Genomic DNA, 12,653 nt, shown 5'->3' with positions numbered 1-12,653 from the left:
GTATGTGGCTCACCAGTCCCAGTACCATGAGTCCTGGCCCCTGCACAGCTGCTATTACAGTAAATTCAGGGCATCAGGATAGGTACTTATGGATCCTACAGTATCATTTACTTCAACTTTCAGAGTATAATTGAAATTATTAATATTCTGCACATTTGTCATGTACACCAACCATAATTTTGTCTGTTTCTTTTACTTCACTGAACTACATTTCTTCTGGCATCCGTATACAACACTGAATTATACTTAAACTTGGAGAGATTACTGTGTAAATACTCTATCACTGATATCTATTTGGTTGCTATATTTGGTTTACCATAGCAAACAGTGAAGAATTTACAGCTCTGACTAACTGAGGCAGGTCGACTACCAGAGCTTAAAGCTCTGGAGGGTTTTGCTGCTGCAGTCAAGCCTTAAATGACAGCATGTTGTGGTGCTGAACTTAGGGAAAGATACAAATTGATTTATGAAGATTAATTCCCATTGTTTCATAACAAATTTTATTTTATTACTAACAATGCTAGTTCACTGTGGAAGGACACTCCACACACCCAATATACTTCAGACAAATATAACCAAAGTTTAATCACATTAATTAGAATGGAGAAAGAAGTAGGTCATGCACAATTCTTCCCTTTCCCCAAAAAAATCTGTTGATCCCCCCCACCAAGGGTTGCTAATGAGAGCTGGAAGGACCTTTCTAAACAAAATGGAATATGGTGAAGAGAGAGGCTACAAGAAAAAAAAATTAACTAAGATCAGCCGTTCTTCCTCTTGCAAGAGCAGGGCATTTTGTTCAAGATGAACCCAACACTCAAAAACATCCCACTGGACTATATAGAGAATACAGGTAAAATATCCTTCTGTAACACCATGAATTTATGGAAGCGACCCATAGTATTACTTGTACTATTTCTATACTAAACTGAGTACCTTTGCTTTCTAGCAATGTGTCTTAAGACAGATGCCATCAACTACATTGTCCATTATACTCATTGTTCAGAAAAAGAACAGTATATTTCCCTCAAAAAGGACCTTCTTGGAATATAGTCAAATGATCTCAGACTGGACATAAGAACTGCAAGTTGTAAAACAGTACTAAAATAAAAAGTTAATAGATTTTCATACTTTTCCCTATTTAAAAAACTCCTAATGATGTGATGTTTCACACGCTCATTTATGAATATGAATATGTGATGTATGAATATGTGATGTATAATCCTTCAGAAGAACAATGAAACAAAATGGCACTATAAAATGCAATCAAGTCAACTGTCAGAGGCTATTAATGCTATTTATATTAGTACATTAAAAGTCACCTGTGATTTTTTTCCTAATGCAAATATTGCAGATAGATGTCTTTCAAGCTTTACGTGTTTGTTTCAAGCAAAATTTTCAATTCCAGCAAACATTTCAGTTCCAAAGGATTACTCCAATTTTTATCTGCTCCCTCAGCGTGGGTACTTGGGGAAAAATCCTTTGACAAGTATATATAAATTTTGTTGCCTTGGTAAAGTCAGTTTTACAAGCTATCAGTAACCGAATGCTGATCCATAAATTAATTCCATGGTTTGGAGAAGATGGAATGAAGAAGTACAAGGGGATGAAATCACTCTTCAGCAGAACTGCACTTCAGCAGAACTGCACTGCACTCAACTGGGGCACTTTCCTTGCCTAAAACAGCTTTATGAAGTTAGTTTTAAAATCCTTAGTGTGATTACAAAGCATCATCAGAAACCTAGAAATGAGAATGAGATACATGTACCGATATCAACATGTACTGATGTCACCCTTATTTTTAAAATGTTCTGGCTGACAAAGGAGCAACAAATAACGGTCCATCATTGATCAAACAATTTATTCCTCCATCTTTTCTACAACTTATTATTATGCAAGAACATGAAGGCAATTATAAAAAATCTAATAATTAGGAAAGCAAACGTGCAAAGAGATAAGATAGGACAGCAACAAAATAGAGTAAGTACTTAATAAAAAAAATATTATTGGACTTAAATAAGGCCCCCCTGGCCAGCTGACTCGGGGCGGTTCACAACAATAAATGTAGAGGCAAAGCTTGTAGATATGAAGAAAACATCTTTAAATTTACCTCTAATGGAAGTTCATTAACTGTGTTCACACATGGGTACTGTGCACATATAGGCCTCCATCTAAAGCACTCAAGAATGCCTGAAACATGCCTCAACTCCTTTTCTGCACCTCAGTTTCCTAACTTTTCCAGATACAAGGGCAGGGGAGCACTTGTCCTTAGTACTTTCTCTGCCATTCCTAAGAAGTCAACACATCCTTATCCATTGTCCCTATATATATATTTGTGAAATGGCCCAGTGGGTAGAGCATGTCTGGGCCACTGAGATGGTTTAGACTTGAATCTGGCCCAATCAGGGTATGGCCAGCCCCTACACAGACCACCTCCCTAGCCATCTGTTCGCCTTGTGCATCTACTGCACTCTAACCAGGCAGCAGCGACCGGCAGGCGGTGGGCAGGAGGAGGTAGCAGCGGCAGCGCCCAGACAGAGGTGGCAACAACTGCCAGGAGGAGGCGGCTCCGGTTGCAGCCAGCAAAACATGGCAGTGGTTACCACCAGAATGTGGCAGTGGCAGCACCCAAGAGAAGGTGGTAGCTGCTGCCGCAAGCAGGCAACAGCGGCCACCAGAAGGTGCCACTGAAGAGGCCCTTGGGCCCCACGCAAGGGGTCAGGAGGATGCCACTGTCGGTGTGCTGCTGGCATCCTAGGCCGCATGCAGGATGTGGTGTACACTACGGGACCTCCAACGAGCCTCTGGCCATGCCGCAGGGGAGGTGGCACCGCTGGAGAAGCCACTCTGCAGGTCCTCACATGCCCTGCCCACCCCTTGTCGCCACTGCCTCCTCCCGCCACCAAAACACCATCCCACTAGCACCTCTGCTTTTCTCCTTGCAGCGGGCTTCCTACTAGTCAACAATAAAAGATCACAAGGAGAAAATTATATCTGGGTAGATGTGTAATGCACTGGTAACCACTCAATGAACATCAGTTACAGGTAACTGCAACAGTGTTTTCATCATTGTTGTCACAGGTGAGTGGATAGCAAGCTAACTTATCTTCAAAGGAAGGCAGGTATCAAGCTTTCAATGAAACATGGCTTCAAACAGTTTTTCCAATTCAATGTGTAGAGAATGACAAAAGTAGGATTCTCATGAAGCACCTCTACAGATAGAATTAATAAAATGACCAGCCTAAAAAGCTGCAGATGCAGCCAAAGACTAGGAAGAACGGCCATGTTCCTGAACAGGAGAAGCAACTTGAGATAACTCATAGTTTAATGGATGACACCACCTTAGGTAAAAATGAAAGGATGTAGGATCACTAAAGAGTCACACAATAAGCAAAGGGTAGCTTTGTCTAAGAGCCTGTAAATTGCAGACATTAGTGGTATCAGATCCTGAATCAGCAGTTCTTCCTCACAGAGAGAAGGTTTGATCTGTCCTTAGCACAGTATTTTGCATCTCATCTGACTACAGTAGGTGTGCAAATATGGATGCATGCACATATTATTGGAGGGAGAAGTCTTAACTGCTGCATCTGTTCACTTAAGTGCAATTTTGTTGATTCGGCTAAATTAAATGCATTAAATCTCCCTTTTTGAATCTGCAGGCAAGCTGCTATCACCAAGGTCTAAGACATGGATGTTTGTATCTATTTAACCTTATTATAAAGTATTTTCTTCTGTTATACACAGGGCATGCAGAATGCTGGTACCACCAATGACTGGAGAAGCAAGTATTTCATAATTCTAATTCCCTATTGCATTTTAATGTCAGTTAAGATGGCACCTTTTAATCCCATCCCTCATGTTGCTCTCTAGGTATTTTTCAGGATGCTGCTTTTGTGACTATAAAAGGGTAACACTCTCCAAGGTGACATTTAGAAATACATCAAGATGTGCTATTATTAGTTTACAAAATATACCATGGCAAAATTCAATGCTGTTAATACTGCAAGGCTGAAGTAGTTTAAAAGTTATAATATTTCAGATGTGGGGTTCAAAAGACTCATCATTGTTTGAGCCCATGGATACGCCAAGACTAAGAAGTTACATTGATGAACTAAGTGCCACCCTTCCCAAAGACTATAAATCAATATGAAGAGGTTTAAAAAAAATCACAGGCCTATTTCTGTGTCCTTAGCTCTTTTAACATAAACTATTATTTCTCTGCCATTAAAATTCCTAGCAGGAACATTTGGATTATCTCATACATCTCTTTTTGTCATAATTATATTTACTTGACAAAGTAAGAGACTATAAACATTTAATTAATATGCTTAAGGCTAAAAATTTTTGTTTGTAATAAGTTATGCTAAAACTTTATTAAATGGGTTATTACAGGGACAATTTTATGTAAAAGGAAGATTAGTTTATTGCTTCAAGAGGCATAATGAAGAAGATTGTTGTCAAGATAGCACAGGAATTTTGAACAAATGATCAGGTGTAGGCTGACACTGGAGAAACGAGGTCCTTTAGGGTAGCGATCCCTAACCTGTGGGCTGCGGACCACATGTGCTCCTTCGACTAATTGGAGGTGGACCCCGAAGGACGCCTTCCCCCCCCCGGCCCTTTACTTCATCCCCCCCCCGGCCCTTTACAACACACTTCGGGTGTCATTGTCTCCCATCACTCCCAGATGGGACTATCTCGTTGCAGAGAAACAAGCTCAGGGTTCTCATTGATTTGTCATTGTCATGAGTTAAAATTTCCATGAAAATAAAATGTTCCTTATGTTAATTGTTGTGGTGTGTCCGTATCTTATTTTGAAGAGATGTTTAAACATTACCATAGCGATCAGAGAGCATTAGGGTAGTGGTTGAGAGTAGAGGAGTAAATTATCCCCCCCCCCTACCGGGCCTCAGTAAAAGGCGGTGAGTGGTCCCTGCCGTTGAGTGGTCCCCGGTGATAAAAAGGTTGGGGACCACTGCTTTAGGGATCCTTCAGACATGCCCCCAGAATGTAAGTTGCCAATACATGAACAAGTGAACTGGGGGATCCTCCAGTTTCTACATTCCTTCTTCATTTCCCCATTTCCTTGAGATCTGCTTTAAAGAACAGTTTGCAGGTAGATTTAAACCACAAACAATGGCTTGCCCTAAAAAACAGGGCTCCTAATTCTGATTTGCCGGGAAGAATTCAATCCAGAATTTGTAAATTGGGTGTAGTGCCAAACTATAGTTTCCCAGAAAAGTCTTTCATTAAACTGCTGTGTGAAAGAGGAGGAAGGGGAAATGGGGAAGGAAGTGTGAGAGACTAAGATCCAAAAAGTTCATGTTTTGAAGTAGAACCATGATATTTTGTACCATATGCCTCATGCCTAGGAATCACTGACAGAAAACTATTTCCAGACTTAAAAACGTTTGAAAACTCATAACTGCTTGCATAGCAGATATCTGCCCAGTTATTCTTACTAGGACCATCAAAACACAGAAAGAATTCCAGAAATAATAGTATTTGAGCAGAACAAGCACTGTTCTTGGAACTTTTACATTCAGATAGCGCTCTTGCAATTCATACATCTCTAACCACAATTTATTAGATTCCATAGATTTCAGTTAGCTTGATAGACATGAAATATATATTTTCCTTAACAAAAAGCATATATACTGATCAATCATTTCTTTTATCAGAAAGTGACTCACTTCCTAAAAGTAAAAAAAAAAACAACTGCTATACTGACAGGGTAAAGATTAAATGGATTTCTTAATATAAAAATACTGTTTTATCAAAATATTTCTACAAAATTATCAGTTTGTGGCATTGATACATGAACCAAAGTTAACAGACACAGGAAAAACACACATAGTGGTCTCGCAAAATGTTTTATCTTTGTTCAAGACACCCCAGTAAAATAATACTATATGTAGGTTGCTTCTGTCCATTGTATGAAGGGTTGTTTTTTTTCCCAAAAAGAGGCACAAAGAAAATTTTCAAGGATGAGAACAAACTTGCTTGAAATTGCAGCACGTGTATTTTATGCGTGTTCATATTTATTGAGTTATTTCTATCCCATCTTTCCATCCATGTACATGCCTCCCAAGATGGTCAACAGGCATCAATGAAAACAAAAATAGCAATGTATTATCAATCACACAAATCAAAAAAGCTGTTTAAATATTATACATGCTCAGAAAAAGAAGAGCCTCATTCACACTGATATGTACATACCTTAACAACGGGATTCAGCAGGACTACACCTGATTTCTTTGTTATTACTTGCTTTGTTTGGTAATGGTGTTCTATAAGCTGAGGAATAGTTGGAAACCCAGTTCCTTCAAATCGATACAAATTCTAAAAGAGAAAAATTAAAAATTAAACAACTTGCTACTACTATTATACACAAATATCTCATTTTCATCATCACTTTTGGATTCCCTTGAGAGTTGTGACATTTAATTGTGGACCCGTCGCCAAATGGAGGACAGAATGTGCAGGAAAAAAACACAACCCAAACAGACCATTTGTGGAAGAAAACTGACTACAGTTTTATTGAAAACAGCATGGTAATGGGGGGGTGTGGCTAAAGATGTCGTCCTGAGAGGGTGGCAGGGCATCTGCTCTGCTATCTCTGAAGCCTGACAGGGGTCAATTGTGCAAGCAATTGGCAGAAAAGAGGAGGGGTACGCAAACCCCACCTCACCTTTCTACCCAGGAAGTTCTTGGGGCCGTCTCCAATCCTTTAGGGAGTATATCTCCCTGGATTATAGGCTGTCAGCGTTCCAGGTCCAGAGGACGACTGCCATTTTCTACCTCGGACTTTCTTTTCTTTCTCTAATCTTAAAGTATCTGCTTCAACCCTACATGATGATTTACCACAATTGAACGCTTTGAACTGAGGGGAGGACATCGGCTGAGTTCCAAAACATCATTTACTGCAAGTATCTCTCGATTTTTTTTCTTCGTCTTTCTTCCTGCATCAAAGCCCTTTGTTTCCCCCCTCCTCTTACTCTGCTCTGCCTGAAGCCACCTCGTTAAGAGGCAGGCTAATTCTCCTAACTAAGCAGAAGAAGGACTCAAATCAACTCGAATTAATTGGCAAAAGCTCTTATTGTAATTGTTTTGGTTTTCGAAGATAAGAAGATAAGAGCTGTGAATGGGAAAATCTCACGAGAACTCTGTGCCAGTACGAGAATCTCTGCCTTAACTGACTTAAATACGTCACATGCCTGTGCCGGAACATTAGAGGATAAAACAGAGGACCTCTACTGGCCACTTGTAAAATTGTTTGAGGCCGGTTTTTTTTTAAAGTCAAAATCATGTCTATGTTAAAAAGATTGGCTCATCTAATAGAGATACAAACCCAAGATTACAAAGTATTCTTAGATGGATTGATCAAAAATATCTCCAAGGAGATCCAAGATGGCAAGGAAGAAGTCTTCAATAGGAATGATGGATTAATAACAGTGACTGATGACAGCTTTAAACAAGGTGGAAAACCAACAGCAGAAGAGAAATCTGAAATTCATATCTTCAAGGAGATCCAAGATGCCAAGGAAGATGTCTTTAACAGGAATAATGGATCAATAACAGTGGCTGATGATAGCTCTAAACAAGGTGGAAAACCAACAGTAGAAGAGAAATCTGAAATTCTGGAGACGGAAAATGGGATGCCGGAGTTCTGCAGCCCAGATAAGGACACCCTTTTTAAAAAGACATACAGCCATCTCAAAGCAACAGTGTACAAAAATCAATCAAAAGAAATATGGATCTGCAGTGAAAGTAACCGATTTAAAGGATCTCTCTGGGGAAAAAATTGTATTGATACTGGAGTCCAGGAGGTGCAACGGCCTCAAGATTTATCGAGGCATACTCTGTGGGAAAGAGTACAACTGCACTTTCTACGCCAAAGGCCAATGGGACAGAATATAATTTTACGGGAACGACAAGATGTAGCAAGCCTCGAGATGAGACCCCCTTAAGAAGACTGAAAGCTCATATTGTTTTATGTTTAATGTTATACTGTATTCTATATTTCCATTTTTATGAAAAAGGGGAAGCAGTGTCTCTTTCTCTCTTGTTTTTTTTGTCTCTTTTCTTTTGTAGGCATATAGGTAATATAATCATTAGTGCTGAAAATGTAAAATGGGGTTCTCCCCCCTTATTTTTTCTTTCTTCTATTAGTGTATTGTCCTAGGACTAAAGCCTACACTGACTTGTAGAAAATGTTTAATGTTAAGCTTTCAACTTAAATCTGAAAATATATCTGTTAGGATGGTTCTTAGAATGGGTCGAGCATAAATTGTTTTGTAGATGTATCAGAACCAAGGATAAGGAGAAGCTATAGAAGACTGAAAGCTTATATTGTTTTATGTTTAATGTTAAGCATTTAATCTAAACCTGGAAATCTTATTATTCTCTGTATTAACAACATATACTGTATTCTACATTGCTATTTTCATGAAAAAGGGGAAGCAGTGCCTTTTTTCTCTCTTGTTTCTTTTTCTTAGTAGGCATATAGGTAATATAATCGTTAGCGTTGGAAATATAAAATGGGGTTTTCCCCCCTTATTATTTTTTTTATTGGTGTATTGTTATAGGGCCAAAGCCCATATTGATCTGTAGAAAATGCAAAGCTCTCAACTTATACCTGTCAGGATGGCTCTTAGAATGGGTCAAGTATAAATGGTTTGTAGATGTATCTGTATTAAGGATAAGGAGAAATTATGAAATCCTTTTGTAATTTTTTTTTCTTTGTACATCTTTAAGGCAAAGCCCTACTTTCCTCTCCCTTCATCAGGGTATTGATACAGGGCCAAAACTCATACTGCGCTATAAGAAATGTTTAATGTTAAGCATCTAACTCAAACCTAGAAATATCTGCTAGGATAGCTCTTAGATTGTATCAAGCAGTTAATGTGAGGTCTACGATCTCTCAAGTAAGTTGACTAATAATAACTTTTCTTTTGTATATCTAAACAGGCCTTTTTTTTTTTTTAATGTAGTGGAAATGTGGACGGCTCTTAGACTCATGGCTCTTAGAGTTTTGGGCAAAAGTTTATATCACTGTGGAGTCAATGTGGGGTCGTATATTCTCAAATGATGATTATATTTCTATCTTTATGAAAATAAAAAAATCATTATATAAAAAAAAAAGAAAACAGCATGGTAATGAATCCTAGCATGGAACAACCAGACTGCTGTCCAATGAAAACCCCATCCTGCCTGCTTGGGGGGGAGGAACCTAAGGGGTGACAATGTTTGTAGAGACAACACTGGCATCAGCTTCTGTGTGGTTCCCTTGCCTTCTGGTAGTGAGAACTTGGTTAACAACCCCTGAGCTGGGCACACTGTTAGCAGCTCAATCCCAAGACCCTTTAAGGGAATCCCCCAAATAGAGAAGTGGGCATGCAAGCTTCCTCTCTCAACAAAATGAATCCACCCCGATGCCCAAACTACTGAAGTTATGACAACTGCACAATAAGCTAATACACTTTGTGGCCATAAAAAGGAGTGGGTGAGAACTCATGAATCAAGCCAAGAACAGGGTGAGGTGCTTAGCAGTGGCAGTTTAAATGCCTGTAGGGAGCCCACAAAAATGCCTGCATCACTTCCACTGCTAAGGAAGACCAACCTCCAGAGATAAACTAATTAGCTGCAGGTATCCCCCCTCCCCCGCATGCTCCCAGACACTGCCTGAGTCATCAGCCAACTCCACATGGTCCCAATGGCCAAGCCTGGGTAAAGTCAGGTTCTCATAATTACAAAAGAATGCAATTTTTTTAAAAGATCAGAATAATTGTAAACATGCTCAGCTAGAATTGTTCTAGTAAATCCTGTGAACATAAAATGATTTCTATGTCAAAACAGTAACCATTTATTCTCACTGAATATAATTGTATGAATGCCATTTTGTTCTATTTTAAGACGAATTCCTATAGTATGGATGCACAAAATGGTAGATAGTTAAGGCTACATTACAAATAATCTTTAACATGTCAATATTTACAGAATGACAATTATTTAATTAAATTATTTCCATGACAAAAAAAAGATGGGTGGAAACTATTTATGTTCATATGTGGAGTTCAGTAAACTGGAGATATATTCAGAAAGGATTGTTTTAACCAGAGAATCTGGGAAGACCAGGAAGCTATTTAATAGTTCAGGTATTCTGGGAAACCCACACTGATGTGCCACATGAAACTAGGAGATCAAAGAAAATATGAAGGCTTCTCATAGCTAAAATTCAAATAAAAACTTGTAGGATGGGTCTCATGATTGTTTTCAGAAGTCGCTTTTTCATGTGTATTATATAATGTAGGCTGGATCCAGATCTACACAAATACATTCATAAATGGATATAGTGTTGAATTGATATCACAGTAAGTAGTCTTCCATTGGAAGAATGATCCCTCCTCCACCAATAGATGTACTGTCCCTTTGACTGATTCAGGTATGTAGCCATGTTGGTCTGAAGTAAGAGAACAATGGTCTCTTTTAATTACTTCTTTACAGAACTGGGTTAATCACTAACCTTAACATTTTTATTACCCTTATGTTTTTGCAAACAACAATTGAACCCAAAGGACTGATGAACTCAGTTTGTTATTCTAGCAAGGTATCTGATTGTGCTAAGCATCTTCATTATGCTGCATATTTATTGGACATCTTCATGTCTCTTTGACTGTTGTGGAAAAGCTAAGTACTACTATGTTTTAAACTGTATCTCAAATTCTTTGATTGATAAATTATTTGAGAATAGCCAAACACAATAAAAAGATCCATTACTTCAATAATGCAAAAGGATTTTCATTGACAAAGATACTGCTCCAATTTATGAATTATAGCAGTGGTCCCCAACCTTTCTGAGGCTGGGGACCGGCAGGGCATCGGGCTGCACCCGCGCGGACCATGCCCACGCATCGGGCCGTGCCTGCACGGGCCGCACATGCGCGATGCGCAGCCCAGCCCTGATTCCCTCTCCCCGCCCTCCCGCAGTAAGAAGCTTCCCGGGCCACAAGCTGCGGGGGGGGGGAGCGGGGAGAGGGAGCCGCGGCCCGGCGCCATGGCCTTCGCAGCCCGGCACCGGGCCGCGGCCAGCAGGTTGGGGACCACTGAATTATAGTATTCCATCTGCTCGGTTATCTCCTACTAGCATCTACACATTCAGTATTTGCAAAATTATATTAGTTCCTCCAGTTTCACTCTTTACATGCAATATATCTGAAGATGTGCACCCTTTTCTTATTCCTCTTAAGTTTAGCTGGATCAATCTAAAGAGAGATGAGATGGATGGAGTGGAAAGATGAGAGCAGTGTGGGGGCTGTGGTGCAGAGGCGGGACAACTCTGGCTCCCACATGTTAGAATTCAGCAGCAGAGTCTCACTTTGAAAGTGACATTTCTAGGCATCTGTAGCTCACGCTCAGTCACAGTATAACTGTCAGAAGCACTCCTAGGCTAACAAATACTTAACATTTCAGAGGGTGTAGCAACAAATTATGCTATTCATGTTATATAGCTGCATGCAAACAAATTAGGTATCTTTTTAAAAGGATGTACAATTAAAAAAACGCACATCAACGAACTGTATGATGAAGTGTCTCCGCTGTCCATCTGAAAATACAGAAAGGACATATTCACCAGGCTTCCCATGGCTCTCTCGTACCAAAAAGTCTCCTTGTTGCCTTAAGAGTTCCTGAGATTCTATTCTTGGGATTGCGCCATGATACCAGTCTTGCTCCGCCAATGGTTTTTCGCTGGTTGATATTACATCAAAAAACTTGGAAAAAATATGAAAATCGGTAAATAGAAGTTGGTGCGTTTAATTTTCATTCTAACTGCAGTCAGAATAACTATTTCAACATTCTTCTCAGAATTATACACCAGCAAGCTTAAGTGAACTTATCTAACCAGCTATAAAGCTAAGCAAGTCTATTATTGTTGAATACTTACTTCAAGAGGAACAAGCAGAGTCAATCAATAGAAAAAACTGAGAAAGAGGGATAGAAAAATTGAGAGAAAGACACATATTGGAGTGAACCATATTTTGTTTTAAAGGTTTAGCTAGTGTTATACAGAGGCAATATATAGAACATGTAATTCCCCCCCTGAACAATCCAGTCTACTGGTGTATAGTATTTAGTAAGCAGCAGATGAAAAAACTGTTCATATTCATTTTTTTTAGCTAAATAAGATTGTCATACACATTCTATGAATTCTAACATCAAAAAGATTACAAGAGGAAAAATTATTATGAAACATCATATTGCCCAAAAAATAATCCCGAAGAGTTAAATAGAGCCTGGTTGAAGTTGTCAGTGCTTCAGAGAATTAATACTGTCCAAAAGCTAAAATAAGCTGTTGTGAAACAGTTTTTAAAACAGTCACTTTCTAAAGAACCATCAATTCAGATTATTTGGAGTTCCTCTCTCATGACAGTACAAGCTTACAGTTCTTTCCCTTTTTCTGTGCTTTGTCAAGTGACACAGAAATTTTTACAGGGTCTCACTTGCTCTAGACCAGTGACATTCGTTCAGTGGCTTAGAAGCTGCACATGGCTCTTGGAGCATTGTTCCCCAACACACCATCTATCTTGTGTTCTAGGAATGTGAGCAAGGCCAGTGAACACATGCAAGCTGTCTTATACTGAATCGGATTATTTATT

General features: G+C 39.2%; 1 protein-coding gene across 5 annotated transcripts in view; it reads right to left on the bottom strand.

Annotated features, from left to right (window-relative positions):
• Nucleotides 1-12,653, bottom strand: part of FER (FER tyrosine kinase) — a 165,413-nt gene that overhangs the window by 96,181 nt on the left and 56,579 nt on the right. For 3 of the 5 annotated variants that reach the window (XM_077347748.1, XM_077347750.1, XM_077347749.1), the window contains 2 exons: nucleotides 11,565-11,768; nucleotides 6,217-6,339 (listed from right to left, as the gene is read on the bottom strand). In XM_077347748.1, coding sequence (XP_077203863.1) covers nucleotides 6,217-6,339; nucleotides 11,565-11,768 — 327 coding nt within the window. Of the gene's footprint in view, nucleotides 1-6,216; nucleotides 6,340-11,564; nucleotides 11,769-11,941; nucleotides 11,979-12,653 lie in introns of those variants that run through there. The other 2 variants (XM_077347751.1, XM_077347752.1) reach the window with 1 other exon arrangement.

The sequence above is a fragment of the Paroedura picta genome, chromosome 7, assembly GCF_049243985.1.
Source record: "Paroedura picta isolate Pp20150507F chromosome 7, Ppicta_v3.0, whole genome shotgun sequence".
In the NCBI taxonomy this organism is placed as follows: domain Eukaryota; kingdom Metazoa; phylum Chordata; class Lepidosauria; order Squamata; family Gekkonidae; genus Paroedura; species Paroedura picta.
Note: the sequence above shows the minus strand (reverse complement) of the source record. Positions and strands in the feature narration are given on the sequence as shown.